The 17,010-nt window shown below is 36.7% G+C and overlaps 1 protein-coding gene across 3 annotated transcripts in view; it reads left to right on the forward strand.

Moving 5' to 3' along the window:
* Positions 1-17,010, forward strand: part of ITGB6 (integrin subunit beta 6) — a 121,054-nt gene that overhangs the window by 51,489 nt on the left and 52,555 nt on the right. The window contains exons 2-7 of one of the 3 annotated variants that reach the window (XM_081142960.1): positions 3,148-3,199; positions 3,383-3,540; positions 3,720-3,795; positions 4,524-4,603; positions 7,353-7,557; positions 8,164-8,410. In XM_081142960.1, the coding sequence (XP_080999086.1) occupies positions 3,735-3,795; positions 4,524-4,603; positions 7,353-7,557; positions 8,164-8,410 (593 nt within the window). In that variant the 5' untranslated portion in view covers positions 3,148-3,199; positions 3,383-3,540; positions 3,720-3,734. Of the gene's footprint in view, positions 1-3,147; positions 3,200-3,382; positions 3,613-3,719; positions 3,796-4,523; positions 4,604-7,352; positions 7,558-8,163; positions 8,411-17,010 lie in introns of all 3 variants that reach the window. The other 2 variants (XM_081142958.1, XM_081142959.1) reach the window with 2 other exon arrangements.

Raw genomic sequence — 17,010 nt, forward strand, 5'->3', positions numbered from 1 at the left:
AGTGGGAAGGTGGAGAGTTGTGCACATCCCTGATCCCAGCTCATCCAAAGTGCCTGACAGTAGCTTCCAAGGAGGTTGGTGGGCAGACAGACAACTCAGGACCTGAGGAAACCTCTGGAGCCCAGGGCAGCACTGTTCAGTCCAAGGCACTTCAGGCAGTCTTGTGGGATGCAACTTCTTACCTTCCCAAGTGAGGTCAGAAGATTGCATGTTCAGTCTATAGAAAAAGGGAGATTTCAAGTAGCAGACTGTGGAGATCTGTGAAGAAATTGAGCTTTTACTTGCAAGCTGACAAGTTAGATCATCACAGACTCATAGATTATGACAGAGACATGAGATGCCTGGGTCAGAGATAAAGGATTCACAGCAATATCAGTGGCCCTAGGGTAAGCATTTTCTTTCATCAGTTTCCCAAGGCCAGTTCCCACAGGGCAACCCAACTGGGAAGAGGTGACATCTGCACAATGTGATGGGTTGTGTTATAAGAGAGAGACCCCAAACTTAGGAAGCTGAATCTTTATAATGGGCAGCAAACATCCCGGCTCCTGATTCTGGAGGGTGACATGATCTCTATCTTCAAAGGCTATTATCTTTACAAAATCCTTAAAAAGATAACCTGGAACAAAGGAAGTCAGTGCCTTTGCTTACAAGATGTGCAGAAATGTGAAACATGCTTGGAGGTCTTCCAACAAAGGTAGGCTCCTTTTTAGCAAGGAGGGGTGTTCTTTATCTTTTTATTTATTTATTTATTTATTTATTTATTTATTTATTTATTTATTTATTTATTTATTTATATTATTGTTGAAAGTATTACAGATGTCCCCCTTTTCCCCCAGTTGATCCCCTCCACCCGGCATCCCCCGCCAGGTCTTCTCCACATTGTTATCTGTGTCCAAGGTCATGTGCATGTGCACCTAAGTTCTTGATGGAGGAGTGGTCTTCAGATAGCAGCTTTCTGTGCTTGATCCTCCTGACTTCTAGATATCAGTAGGCTCCAGGGCTCATCCTTAGAGCACTTCCCTTCCTTGAGGATTTCATTCAGTCTCATATCTTTAAATTCAAGCTGATGATCCCAATTTTACAGTTGACACTTCAACATCACCCCATTTGTAGACTCAGATATCAAACTGCCCATGCGACATCTTCACTTGGTTATCTTCTAGATGTCTCAAAATTAACATGTTCTCGAGCCCCATTCTCTAACTGAAACCTGATTGTTCCCCAAGGTGACCTCTCTCAAGAAAGAGTATCATACACTCAGTTGCTCAGGCCAAAAATCTCTCCTCCTTTGATATCCATATCCAATCCATAAGCACATTTTTTTTTCAAATTATATCTTGTCTGACCACCTCTGTCTTCCTACATCACCAACATCCTAACCCCAACTACCTTGTCTCTGTCCTAGATAATAGCCATAAATTCTTAATAGTTCTCCCACCTTCCAATCTTATCCCATACATTCTAACCTCAGTGGCAGCCAGAGTGATTCTTTTAAAGTGTAAATTAAATAATGTCATTTCCTTGCTTTCAACCTTCCAATGGTATTTCAACACATATAAAATACAATTCAAGGTCAAGACTACATACAATCTGACTTCTGCCTCTCAATTTGACCACATTTGCAACTACCCTCTGTCTTTTATCTTGCCCTCCACTGTCCTTGAGAATGCTCAGCATGAGGCTGTCTCAGGGCCTTTACACTTTGTTGCTGAAGTCATTTAGGGCTCTGTTAGATGTCAATTGAGCAGAGAAATCCTCCCTGACTATCCTAAATAAAATAACACCCTTCCTGTCCCTCTTTCCTTTTACCCAGCTTTATAATTTTCCATAACCCTTATTACTGCCTGATTTTAAGAATCTGTCTACTACTGCTCCCCAGCCTAAGATACATATTTTATGTGTCAAGAGCATGACTTTGTTTACTGACATATTCTCTTCTTCTAGAACAATCCTTGACACAAAGTAGATGTTCAATAAATATATGTTGGGTGAATCAGTGAGTGAAATTTAATACTAGTTACAAAAATGGAGGCAATATCAGGGACACAGGTAATTTGTGTATCAACCTTTCTTCAAGCTAAATCAACTTATTTCATATAACTGTATTTTTCTCCCAAAAGACATACTTTCAATTCTTTTCTGTTTTTTTAATTCTCATCCAAGGATATTTTTTCCATTGCTTTTCAGAGAGAGTGGAAGGAAGAGAGAAAGAGAGAGAGAAACATCAATTGGTTGCCTCCTACACACACCCCGAGACCCTTCAGTCCACGGGCTGACGCTCTAACCACTGAGCCTAACCAACTAGGACCCAACTCTTTAATAATTCTGTTTTCTCTCTACAGGATTCTTGCTATGTACTTCCAGGTTCTTGTGTGTGATAGAGTTCAAAATTGAACATAGCCTTCTGAGAAGAACCTATAATTAGTTTTCCTCTCCCTACAGGTTTTATATGCTTAGAAATACACTTTTTAAAATTAAATTTATTGGGGTGACATTGGTTAATAGGATCATATAGGTTTCAGGTGTGGATTTCTATGTTATAAGATCTGTATATTGCACTGTGTGCCCACCACCCAAAGTCAAATCATCTTCTGTCACCATATATTAGCCCCCCAACCCCCCACCCCCTTCTCAGAATGTAAGCCCAGTCACAAAGAAGCCTAAGTTCAGTTTGGAGAGTAACAAAGTGAATATTTTATTCTTACCTGTTTGTAGTCTCTACAAATCCTCAAACATCCTCTTGAATACATTTGGAAAATATATGTAATCATCCTCATGAATTTAGCCATAGATTGTATAGCTTTTAAATGTGTCACTCTTTTGTTCAACAAATAAATACCTCCTATGTTCCAAGTAGTGAGCTAGAAGCTGGGACAGTACACACAAAAAGAGTACTTGGTCCCTACCAAGAGGGACTTAAAAACTTGTGCATCATTGGTTCTGTTTCCATTGGTTGTTGTTTTGAGACTAAATCTGCTCTAACTTGATTTTAATATATTATATTTCTTTCCAATATTGCTTTTAAAATTAGAATTCTATACTTATAGAAAAATACCTTTCACCCAATTTGGAAAACAAGGGAGCACAATGTTTTGCTTTCCCTAGCTTGCCTTCTAAATTGACTGTAAAATGGTTTATATTTTTCAGAGTTTATTTCAATTCTCTGCAAAGGATTTAAAATGGAATACAAAAATCTCAGGTATTTTTCTTTAGCTCATTTTTAAAAAACTCTCCTTACCTATAACATATATTTGTGTTTAATTCATCATCTTTACTGTTTTTATTTAATTAAAATTATTTTAGAAACAATTTTAAATCATTTCAATTGCTCTATCCACATTTCACTGATCAATATTTCACTAAAGGTATTGATTTTCTCTAGGGTGCAGAGAGACTAATAGAATTTACACAAAAATTTCTACTGAATGAATCTCTCCACCTTCTTGGTGATTGTACACCTGCTTTCCTTATAAGGAGAACAAGGAAGTAAATCATGTTGAAGTTGCTCTTAAGCACAGCTTTTCTTCTTTACCTGTCCAGGTAGCCTCTGTTTTCATTTCAGTCTTAATGAAAACTTTTTTCTTTACATCTCAAGTTTCTTTTCAAAGCAGTGTAAGTAGTATTTAAAATTTCACTCTTTGAGAAAGAAAGACTTTTTACGATGTTCAGCTTTGGTCTTGAAATGTTGAAGGTAATTCATTTTTAATCTGTCTGCACAGCGAGAACTGAAACGAATGGGGATTGAACTGCTTTGCCTGTTCTTTCTATTTCTAGGAAGGAACGATCACGTACAAGGTAAGCCCTGAGCTCTCCGATATATTGCTTTCCTGGTATGCTTGACAAGCTTGTCATTTGGTTCCGAAACTCGATCCGAAGTCATTTTTTATTTGATCTGTTTGACTGCTTTCTTCCCATTGAGCAAACACTTTAACAAATTACAGGCAGACGCAGGGCTGTTCCTATTATAGCATATGCGTGAGGCTTAAGGTAAATAAATACAAAGGTTGCAGGGCATTTTAATGAGGAGGACTGAACAGCATTACTACACTATAGGACTTCTTAATACATTTGTGACAACCATTTTGTTAACTTTGCTAGCTATTTTTTTTTGTACAACAAGAGTAATAACCCTGAGAGAGAACAGGGATTTATTTTAAAAATAAAAATATAGTACATTTAAGAGAGAAGCATTTTAAATGAGTGCAAATAATTTTTAAAAATTAAAGTGGATGATAATGAATGAAGACAGTAAATGATGATTACATATTTGTGAACATTGGAATATTTTCATATTTTAAGAATAAAGAGAATGAGCATTTTTGGCTAATAAGACATACATATTTTCAGTGTGGTTGATGCCAAGTATAAACTTTGTGAATTGCTAACATTTTGAAGACTGATCTTTGAAGACAAAAATAAACTTTGATATTGCTTCATTTAAGTACTTTAAGAGCCATAAGTCTGGAAAATGGAGTGACTGAGAGAGTGCTGAATCCCTTGTGTCTTGCTGGGTTTAAACACAGGTGGCTGTGCCATGGGAGGTGCAGAAACCTGTGAAGACTGCTTACTCATTGGACCTCAGTGTGCCTGGTGTTCTCAGGAGGTAAAACAAACGACCTCAACGTGTTTGTAAAAACCACAGTTACACTTATGTTAATTCCATCAGTGATTGTTCTGATAGTGTCCTGCTTTCTATGGGGTTATAGGAGTGAGAAAAATCCAGGAGGGAAAATGTATGCATTAGTAGATCAAAGTAGTCATTGATGTGATTGCCTTCAAAAGCAATTTGCGCAGGGAGTGAGTGTCAAATTATTCTGAAAAATACTTAACTTGGGATCTGTTATTTAACCTGATTACTCCTCTTCTATTACAGCCATTTCTAACTGCTTACATGTCAAATGCCATCAGAGGTCATGGAGATGGTACTTTCTAAAGTTAAACATATATTTGACTTCAGTACCATAGTTGTAGTCAACCTGGGAGCCAGGATCCATTCAGAATCATTGCTAGGTTCTAAGAGAAGGGTTGTAGGTTTGGGGTAAACTTCACTATTTAGACAATCCCTGGTCCTTTTAAATACTACATTTTTCATGAGCTTGGTGACTGTACCACAGTGAAAAAACCCAAAATTGCATTCCTTATCTGGTCAAATGGAAAAGTATGTGGAAGTAGTATAAGGACTGGGGAATGTACTGCATGCCAGCCTGAGTCACTGCCTCTTGTGACACTAGAGAGCAACCTGTAAATGATTCTGCTTAACTTTCTCTGGATTTAGGACACTTCTCTACTGAACCTCACAAAAGAGAATCTAAACACAAATCGAAACATACTAACTCCAAGTTCAGCAAGGACTGGTAGCATGCTCAAGGGGAACAGCCCTGATGCCCAGCTCAGACCAAGCTAGAACCGTTAAACCTGCCTCCCAAGCTGAATGTGTGTGGGTGGAGGAGGGCCTCATGGACCACAGAGCGAAAACACAGCTCACTCCCCTACCTCTTTGACTGATGAGCGACAAGCAAAAGTGCAGTGTGAGGGAATTATGCTTTTTCTTTTCTTCTTTTTATTGATTTATTGGGGTGACATTTATTAATAGAATTACATAGGTTTCAGGGGTACAATTCTATAATACATCATCTGTATATTGTATTGCGTGTTCACTGCCCCAAGTCAAATTTTCTTCCATCACCCTCTATACTCCCTAGACCCTCAACTTCCCCCCTCCACCTCCCTTCCCCTCCAGTATCACCATACTGCTGTCTGGGGGGGGGGGGGGTGTGCATGTGTGGCTGCAGGTGTGTGTTTGTTTGTTTTGCTTAATCATTTCACCTTTTTCACCCAGCCCCTAGAAATATACCTTTTTGAGTTTGTATATGAAAAGTAGGTTTGAGACTATGCAAAGAGGGAAAACCCCACATTTTTTTACATTGACTTCCTGGAAAAGACAATATTAGTTTCATGCCAGAGACATAAAATAACAAATCAACCTAACAAAATATTCACTTTGGAATTTTTGTTTCAATACATCTTTTAACACTCATTTAAGAGAGCTTCTTAAGTTACTTCTGATAGCTTTACTTGTAGATGACACGTGGTAGTCAGTTATTGTCAAATTTTAAGGCGAAATTATTCTAAAAGGTCACTCTAATGGTAGTAGTTGTATCAGTTGAGCAGTTGGAGCAAAAAGTAAATCAGGCTTCTAGTTAGAGCAGATAGAAAAATAGCTTCTATGACTAACACCAGCTCTGATCTTTTTGCAAAGATGGTAATTATAGGTGGTAGCAGTGACATGTTGAGAAGGATTCTGTTTACCTTGGATACATCATGGAAAGCTAGTTTGCTACACCTAGTCTGGTGCCTCAAATATGCACAGGACTGACTGATATATAACCAATTATATATCAGAGTTTTTGGTGAAAACAGCAAAAGTGGCTTATAATTCTAAGGAATAAGAACAGTATGATCATTGGTTTGCCTCTTTCCAAACATGAGAGTCAATGGGCCTCAAGTTTGACTTTGCTTAGAGCCTCACAAGCTCTAGAGCAGCCTTGCTGTCAAGTAAGACAAGTATTTATACCTCCACTCCATCTACATTTTCCCTGGGAATTCCTGGCCACATCTCTTCCTGGAAACAGTCATCTCACTGCCTCCTGTCACCCAGGTGAATCAGAAGGGGACTGGGAAACTCCCAAGTCTTACACAGAAAAGCACCATATTTTCTTGCATTTCATTTCGCCACTTCCAAATCCTGGAGAAAGTTTGAAAAGACCTTAAACTGAACACTTCAAGACACTGAGTTGAAAGTCCCCAAGAGGTTAACTTTAATATAGTAAAGCTGAAACATAAAGATGATGCATCCATGAATTAAACCAGTACAGAGAGCTAGATATGGCTATGTAGGGATCCACAGAAAAAGGACACTGGACTTGATAACAGACAAACTGAGAACTTGGACAGTCCTAGGATTCCACAAACCTACAGGTCTCATCTGATGATACAGATATCATCTGTGAATTTATCACAGGTGATATCTAATGTATTATCAGACTCATCTGTTTAAAGGTTCTGGACATAGCTTAGGAAATGCTTTTTTTAAAAATGAGCTTTTTAAAAAAAATAAATAAATAACCATTAGGTAAATTCAATTCAATATAATAGAATGAAATGTGACTCAGAATTTTGATGGCAGAATTCTTTGGTTATTCTGCTATTTAATTTTAGACATACAATCAATGTCAGAGATATGATATTCTGCATATGGCAAGATGCCTAACTAACAAAGCAAGCAAAGTAAAATTGTGTGTTATAAAGAAATACAGATTTGTCTTCTTCTTTTTATTATTTTTATTTTTTAGAATTTTACCCAGCTATCTGGAGTTGGTGAAAGATGTGATACCCCAGCAAATCTTCTATCTAAAGGATGTCAACCAAACTTCATTGAAAACCCTGTCTCCCAAGTAGAAATAATTACAAATAAGCCACTCAGTATAGGAAGACAGAAAAATAGTTCTGACATTGTTCAGATTGCGCCTCAAAGCTTAATTCTTAAATTGAGACCAGGTACGTTATGATTTATACGAGCATTGGGTCATGTAAATACATCTAATGTCACATGACAATGTCACTGTTCTGCTCATACACTTTGTGCCACATATTTACAATATCATTGTTATTATCACTCAGATTTCCCATTCTTCAGGAAATAAAGAATTGCTTTTCTTTATTCATATTGGTCATTCGTACTCCAAATGTGTTACTAAAAAAGCCTTATCTGATAGTAAGCATTTGAATTGCTCAAATGTTGTGAAGGTTTACCTCATGTTTCTTCAAGAGTTGTAATCTAGCTTGAAACTCCTTTTTATTTTGCTCTCCTTTTCTAAAACCACATACAAAAAATTCAGCTTATCTCCCATCTAAATGGATGGCAATTCTCCCAAGGAGATATAAAATATCCTAACTCTTACCTCCTTCAGTAGCTGTAAACATACCGCTGAACAATTTTCAGGGGCTCATTCATTTATAAACTTTGCCACATAGTTTATGAAGTCCGTAGCATCTTCAGTAAATTCTTATTTAAATGAATAGCCAGCTGGTCCACTGATTGGCTAGTCACAAACAAGTCTCAATGCATATTTATGAGTTTGCTTTTCTTGCGGTTACTTGCAGGTGGTGAGCAGACTCTGCAAGTGCAAGTCCGCCAGACCGAGGATTATCCTGTGGACTTGTATTACCTTATGGACCTCTCGGCCTCCATGGATGATGACCTCAACACAATCAAAGAGCTGGGTTCCCTGCTTTCCAAGGAGATGTCTAAATTAACTAGCAACTTTAGACTGGGCTTTGGCTCTTTTGTGGAGAAACCAGTCTCCCCTTTTATGAAAACAACACCAGAAGAAATAGCCAACCCTTGCAGGTAAGTAAATGATTCTCTGGCATCTTTGAACACTGATTTTCTGTAGAGATAGCCCCACTCTGAGCTGCACTTGGCAGGAGCTTGATAATTCCCTGGCATTTTCCTCCTGTCTGGTTAGATCTCAGCAGCTCTCTCAGTTACCTGGGTCGTTCAGAACCAAGGGAAAGTCATCTTAATACATGGTTCTAGCCTTATGTCCTTGCAGCATATGTCTCCATGTGTAGGTCAAGATATGACAAGTTTGGTTCTGTGTTCTGCAGGCAAGAGGACCAAGTCTTGTGCCATAGGTTCCACTAACCTGTGCCCCAGCCCCGGCCCCAGCCCCAGCCCCAGCCCCAGCCCCAGCCCCAGCCTCAGCCCCGGCCCCAGCCCCTTTGAGACCATCTATTCTAAATGACCACCACCTTCTGTGGCCATTTGACAGTAACCCACACTTTCTCAGAGTATGTTACTGCACTACACTACAATGACTTCTGCCAAAATAAAATGTTTTGCAGCTTTCTCTGACATACTTTGGGAAATGTAGATTTCTCTTACTGCTTGGGGAAGGCCTTTGTAGCCTTCACTGCTACCTAATTCAGAACAAAATTAGGCGGTGACTCCATTATAATATGCTGTAATCAGCTACAGCTATTAAAATCATTTATTATCCAGGTGATGATGATTGAAGGCAGGTTGCTTTGTGATGGTTTACCTGTAAAGTAAATGACATGTTCTAAATAAAATTATTTAATATTCTTCTAATGAAAAAGAGCTATCATTTGTTAGGTACCAGGCTCTATGCTGAAGGTTTAACATACATTACATCATTTAGTCTTAATAACAGCAAGTCAAAGCAAATCCTGTTATCCCTATTCACAGAGGAAGTAAGTGAGGTTAGGAATTTGCCCAAGGCCATTCGACTAATCAGATCTGTACTAAGACCAGGGTTGGTCCAAAACCAAGCCCTTTACTACTATAAATCTGGAATATATGAAATTACTTTCCAAACCTCCATTGGCTTTTAATACTTGTATACACCCAAGCCATCAATCTCTGTAAAAGACAAATAGGCTTTATAATATCATTTTAAGACATTTCAGTATGGTTTCCAACTAGAATTGGACATAACCAAAAATAATTTGACCATGAAAGGAACTAACTCATCGCTGATTGTAACTCTTAGGAATTGTGTTTGCATGCAAGTATCAGAGATAGGGTCTGTTCTCCACTGCCTTTTTTTCCCCCTTTGAGGTATAATTGACATGTACTACAATGCACATATCAGAAATGTTCAGTTTGATGAGTTTTGACAATTGAGTATACCAATGTAATCACCACATAAAACATGATATAGAACATTTTCATCACCTCAGAAACTTCTGTTAGGCCTCATTACAATCAGTTCTACTTTGTCAGATGCAACCACTTTTTGGTTTTTGTGATTTAGATAGGTTTTGCCTAATTTTGGATTTCATATAAATAGAGTAATGTAGTAGATACCTTTTATGTTTGCCTTCTTTTGCTCAAAATAATGTTTTTGATATTCATCCATGATTTTGTGTTTATCAGCAGTTTGGTCCTTTTTGTTTTAAGTAATAGTTCATTATATGGACTTACTACACTTTGTAGATTCATTCTTCCATTGATGGACATTTGTAGTGTTATCCACCCTCTCCCTTTTTTTGCTATGATGAAGAATGCTGTTATGATCACTTGCATGTAAGTCTCTGTGTGGACAGATGGAGTTTTTATTTCTCTTGGATAGATACCTAGAATTGGAATTGCTGAAATGTATAAGTATAGTTTTAATTTTTTAAGAAACTATCAAATTATTTTCCGAAGCAGGGGTATCATTTTGCATTTACATCAGCAATGTGTAAGGGTTTTAGCTATTTAAAGTCCTTGCTAATATTTGGTGTAGTCAGTCTCCTTAATTTTAGCCACTCTAATAAGTGTGTATCTCATTATAACTAAATTTGCATTTCTTTAACAACAGATGTTGAGCATCTTTTCATGTATTTATTTGCTACTCTTACATCTTATTTTGTGAGGTGTCTTTTAAAATATTTTGCCCACTTTTAAAAATTAGATTATTTGTCTTCTTAACATTCTATTGTATATGCTCTTTATATATTCTGGATAAAAGTTATTCTGTCAAATATGTGTTTTGCAAATACTTTCACTCAGTCTGTGGATTGTATTTTTATTTTTCTAGCAATGTCTCTAGTCAAGCAAAAGTTTTTAGTTTGGACAAAGTTCAGTTTATCAATTTTTTATGTAATGGTTAATTCATTTTTGCCCTAAGAAATCTTTGCATACCTTAATGTCACAAAGAGTCCTGCTGTGTTTTCTTCTAGAAGCTTTTTGTTTGAAGCTCTTACAATTATGACTATGACCTCAAAATAGTTCGTTGTATTTGAATGAGGAAAAAGGCCTAGGTTCACCTTTGTTTCCATGCAAATATTCAGCACTATTTGTTAAGCAAGATTTTCCTTTCCCCATTGAATCATCTTGATGCCTTTGAAAAATAGCAAAAGGCTGAATATGTGTGAGTCTAATTCTGGGCACTCTTTTCTGTTCCATTGATCCTTTGAATATAGTCATGTAACCATAACACCTTATAATCTTTATTACTGTAGCTTTATAAAAAGTCTTGAAATCTGGAGTGCAAGTCCAACTTTGTTGTTCTTCTGTTTTTGCTATTCTAGATCCTTTGCATTTCCATAGTAATTTTAGAATCAGCCTGTCAATTTCTTTTAAAAGTATGCTAAGATTTTGATTAGAATTGCAATGAAACCACACATCAATTTGAGCAGAATGGACATCTTAAAAATATTGAATATTGCCATTATTGCACATGACATATATTTCCATTCATTTAGATCTTGTCTCATTTCTCTCAATAGTGTTTTGTCATTTTCAGGGTAAAGAGCCTATGCATCCTTTGTTTGATTTGTTGCTATGGACTTTCGAATTCTGTTGTTAATGTTATTTTTTTCTAATTGTTTGTTGATAACATATAAAAATGCAGTTGATTTTGCATATTTACTTTGTATCCTGCAACCTTGATAAATGTTCTTATTAGTTCTATTCTGATTTTTTGTAGATTCCTTAGGATTTTCTATGTATATAATCGTGTCATCTGTGAATAACAACTTTCTCTCCAGTATTTGTTCCTCTTTTTTCTTTTGCTTGCCTTATCATGTTGGCTAGCATTTCTAGTACAATTTGAAATAGAAATAGATAGAAATTGCTCTTTATCTTGCTTGTGATCTTAGGAGGAAAGTTTCAACATTTCACCATTAAGTATATTGTTAGCTAGTGGTTTTTTGGATTCCTTTGATCAGATCAGGGAAGATTCTTTCTATGACATGTTCGGTAAGATTTTTTAAAAATTACAAATAGATGATGAATTTTATTTCCTCAATTTAAAGAGTTTTTACAGAAAATTTACACAACTCCTTACACTGTGTCTCATTGGTCAAAACTTAGTAACATAGCCACAGCTAGCTGCAAAGGAAGGACATTGCTACTGCAAATAAAATCAAAGTTTTGTTAGTATAGATGAAAATAAAGAATGGATACTGAGTGGCATCCACCAGTTCCTGCAACACTGAAAAAACAGATTTCTATAGAGATATAATAAATTATATTTTCAAAAATGCTGTATAATAAATAGTAAGTTATGATTATTGTTATCAATTACTTAATTCACTTGTAAAGGGAAGTAAGCTTGGTGCTAATAGCCTCCTGTTTAATATAAAAGCATTTCTAATGTTTTTGGCCTTTTAAAAAAATCCAAGAATGTTGTACCAGCCTAAAATTTCTGTATATTATGTGTCTTTCTCCTGCAACAAGCTTCAGTGGGAAGTCTAGTGGAGCAATTCTAACTAGCATTACAAAGTGCTTCTTCTGCCCTAAGGCTTTGCTTAAAATCATCCTTTCTGTCATAGGCCAGATAAGATGTGGAAATACAAAGTACAAAAATGACCATCGGGAACAATGGGTATGAAATGTTACCAGAAAAACAATAATTAAAATGAACAAACTTGAACGGTTCATCTAAGCTGGCAGCCCAGCATCTTGAACTAACAATAAGATCCTGTCCTTAATCAGGCTTCTAGAGAAGGAAAGCATTCTGGCATTTTATGCATTCTATTCATGCATTGATTTATACATTCATCCATTCAACAAAAACTTACAGAGCTCAAACTATGTGCCAGACATTGTGCTAGGCATGGGATCTCTGGAAAAAAAGATCTGGACCAAGTCCTCAGGGAGCTGAAATCCTTTGGGGAGCAGGCACATGGTGTAGCGTAGTTAAGAACATGGGCTTTGGAGTCAGCCCTGGAATAGGTACTGATTCACCTACCACTCCCAATGTCACTTTAGGTGAATCATTTCACCTCTCAAATCTTCAGTTTGGAATAACAGCTGATCACACAGAGTGGTTTTAAGGATTGGGTGAGGTAATGAATGGAAGCATTTAGTACAGGGCTTGACCTTGAAGCTCTAAATAAATGGTAGCTACTATCAACAATAGAGTACTGTGAATGGGGACCCAAAGGAGGATTATATATTTGATCTCTTGAAAGGTCAATATTTTTCTATTTTCTAAAGTGTTTCTTTTATTCTTGTTGGCAAAATTGCCATTAGTTAAACTTATAAAGTTCTTTTCTTGCTGCAACATTATATTTTTCCTTTCCTATTACATCCTTAATTCTCCCAGTTTCTTTGTCCAGATACCTGCCCCCACACATATACACACCAAGAACTCAAACACTAAACACAAAAGTCAATCCTTTGATCAGCCCAAACCTTGTAATTATGGAATAAAAACGTTATTTAGTAGAAAGGCAATAAGACGTAAGAGGAAAGAGCATGGAGTTTTTCAGACCTGGGTTTAAATTATAACCTTGCACAAAAACTTACTCTCTTTGAACTCACTCGTTCTCTTCACCTCTAAACAGAGATAATAATATTCACCTTTTAGGACAATCGTGAGAATTGAATAAACTCAGAACATAACAAATATTCAAAACAAGTATTAATTTTCTTCTTCTCATCAACATTTAGTATCTTTAATTATTTTAATCTAGTGGTTCTTAAACTAGAGAGATCTCAGGACTCTCTCACACTCTTAAAAATTAAGACCTCCCTCCCAATAGCTTTAGTCTGTGTGGATTATCTCTATCAATATTCAGCATATTAGAAAATAAAACTGAGAAAATTTTAAAATCATTAGTTATTGATTTATTTTATAATTACAAGAAGAAATGCACTGTATTTTACTATAACACAACTTTACCCCCCAAAAATATACATTTTCCAAAACAAAAATCAGCAAAAAGAGTAGCCTGTTTTCAAATTTTTACAAATCTCTTAACATCTGGTTTAATAGAAGACAACTGGATTCTTATACCTGCTTCTGCATTTAATCTGTTGAAATATTTTGTTTTGGTTAGATTCCATGTGGAAAGTCAAAGCTCACATATATAGTTAGAAAAGGGAGACACATCTAACAGTTTTTTCTTATGACAGTGGATATTATTCGATACTACATTCAAACTAAACAAGAGATAAAAGTTAGTTTCGATATGGAATCTGAAACAATATCTCAACTTTTCATATTCTGTTATGTTAAAAGACATTGGTCTGTCTTGCACTTTGAATGGCTTTTACTAATGTGAGTGATTTTGTAATATAATGCTTTGGCCCTGTGGAAAACATTGCTTCACTGAGTTACACAGATCTTCCAAATTTCATGATATAATATTGGAAACATCACATTTGTTAATATCACCATCAATATCATCAGATAATTCTTAACACATTGGGAAGCTGTTAATCTCATGGGTGGCAGATGAAAGTTTTCCAAAATTCTAATTTTCCAGCTACCTCGAATTTTATCTTTGGCAGCAAATACTGATGGTTGTTTTCCTTGAAGTGACAGGCTCACTTTCCTTATTTTTAAGAACGTATGTGCCAAATAACTAAGTTGGATTAGGTATTTGTTTAACTGTCCAGTATTCCCCAGGTGAAAATAGTATTCTATTAAAAAAGGGCCAGTTCAGCTCAGACAATCACAAAAGTGCTTTTCCACTATAAACATTGTACTTTGGTGAGCAGCAGAGGTGTTATATGCATATTTCTACTGTGGGACACAGAAATACTTTTTTAAAAGCATGTTTTTAAGGGTGTAGACATAATAAAATTAATAACTTTTACTGCGCCATCAAGGACAATCAAGTAAAATTTGCATTTTAAAAGTTATTTTAGTAGATGTTTATTGGTAAAAAATGTAAAGACAACTATACAGTTTTGTGCCTGTGTCTTTTGTGCCATGCTAAGGCACCAGCAGTTTTGCTCACTGTGGCTTTTGCATCATCAGTGCAAATGTCAGCACAGTGAAAAAGACACATAACATCTTTTATTATTGTGAAAAGAGTTTGACCTTAGGACTGTGGAAAGGTCTTAGGGACCTCTGAGGGTCTCTGCACCACACTTGTAAAACCTATTTTAATTTCGTCTGTAAGGCCTTTTGGAGTTTGCAAAGATGTATGTAGAAGGATCACTACATTATTTAATTACAGAAAAATTTCTGAAATAAATTTTCAGTAATAGAGAGATGGTCAAATAAACTATGATACATCTCATAACCATTAAAATTTATGTTTTCATTTTCTTGTTTACAGTTTTATATAAAACCCAAATTTTCTTCAATGAACATGCATTATTATTTTAGTCAGGAGAAAACCATATGATTGTAGAGATATCATTAGCCAAATCTATGATCTGTCCACAAGTGTGTGCTAGATTCTGTGTGAAGTGATTTATGTTAGAAATGACAATAATGCTTAGGAAGCACTTACTCGGAAAAGCTCACTGTGCTGTGTATTTTGCACATTTGATCTCATTCAAGCCTCACCACTATTCTACTAGGTAGATGCTATCTGTGGTAAACTCTTCAGAGTTGCAATGAAAGCCCATGCAAAATATTAAAAACAAGAGAATAGATTGCCTTCTGAGAGCTAAAGTTAAACACAATGAATCAGAAAGGAAATATGAAAAGTTCTCTGGAAGGGAAGTGATTGACAGACTGGCTTCTGGACCCACTAGACCAGGTATCCTGTCATAGCTAAAAGAATGAAAGAGCCTGGTAGGTTAGAGGAGTGCAAAGAAGTGGGGATCACAGATGCAAGTATAGGCCATACTCATCCAAGGGCCTTAGCCAAGGCACTTGCAGTTTCTAGTCTCCTTGGCTTTTCTAGCTCCACAAACTTTTGTTAGCTGACTACAGGTGGGGTGACCAGGAGCACCCATTCTGGAGATGGCTGTGTTGGGACATCTCCAACTGTACCAGTTAGTGCTGGGGGCCTCCAATTTCCCTTGTTTTGGACCCTGAGGACACATCAGATTATGACATGCTTTCTGTGAAAGTCTACTGATAGTAAGAAAATGACTACCCTTGCAGACAGCAGCATTCTGGTCCCAGTAGAGCTCTAATACTCTGTGTGAACAAATCCATAGTCAAACTAATTTGTACATACAGTTGATTTTCATTATTCACAAGAGTCTTGTATAGTCTCCTTGAACACTGAATTAGCAAATGCTGAACCATTGCTCCTAAGGGAAACACAGGGTTATGTTCCCATGAGCCTCTGGTCATGTTTTCACCAACTGATCAATACATAATTTTGTTTTCTGTCTGTAACATCTTATTTAATATATACTGCTGATCCATTAACATTGAACTCACAGCCAACAGCCACTATAACTCATGCCACAACAAAGCACATCACAGCCTTCTTGCACTTAGGAACACTAGACAGCCTTTTGCACCACACTTAAGGGCCATTCTAAACAGCAAAATCACCAACCAAAAGCACAAGAATGCAAAAAACGTGGCACCAAATAGACCATGGAAAGGACACCTGCTTACATATGAAAGCTAAAGCAAGAAGGCAAAGCCCTGTTTGACCTCAGTTGGGAACATGTGTATCAGGTGACTCAATTTTTTGGCCACTCTGTGCATTTCCATGAATGACTGAGAAAGTACTGAGAGTATTGATTTGGGGGTTACAAAGAAATTTTAGCAAGTAGGTGAGTATGCAGATATAGAATCATGAATAATGAGGATTGACTGTAAACTCAGGCAGATGAACTTGATGAACAGGAGCCTGACCCCGAAAGATTCGCTGGCTCTTTCTGTGTTGACAAGACAGGCTTCTGAACCTGCAAAGCTGCTCTTAGAAGAGCCAACTAGCTCTCCCCAGGCAGTACACCACAACCTCACTGGGGGCTACACCTTTTGTCTCTACTTCTACACCAGTGTTTCTCAAGCTTTAAAACAATGTAGATTGCAAAGCCCACCCCTAACATTTCTAACTCAGTAGGTCTGGAGTAGTACCACAGATTTTGCATTTATAACAAGTGATGATCATGCTACTGGTCCAGGGGCCTCATTTTAAGAAACTTTGCTCAATACTATTATCTCCATTCTACAAATGAAAACCCAGAACTCAGAGGGTTGAGGAACTTGCCCCAATTCTTATGCACAGCTACTAAATGGTGTTCAGAATAAGATGTGGCTGAATTTATGATCAGCTCTTTCTGTT

Source organism: Miniopterus schreibersii (genome assembly GCF_964146895.1).
Source record: "Miniopterus schreibersii genome assembly, chromosome: 7".
Lineage (NCBI taxonomy): Eukaryota > Metazoa > Chordata > Mammalia > Chiroptera > Miniopteridae > Miniopterus > Miniopterus schreibersii.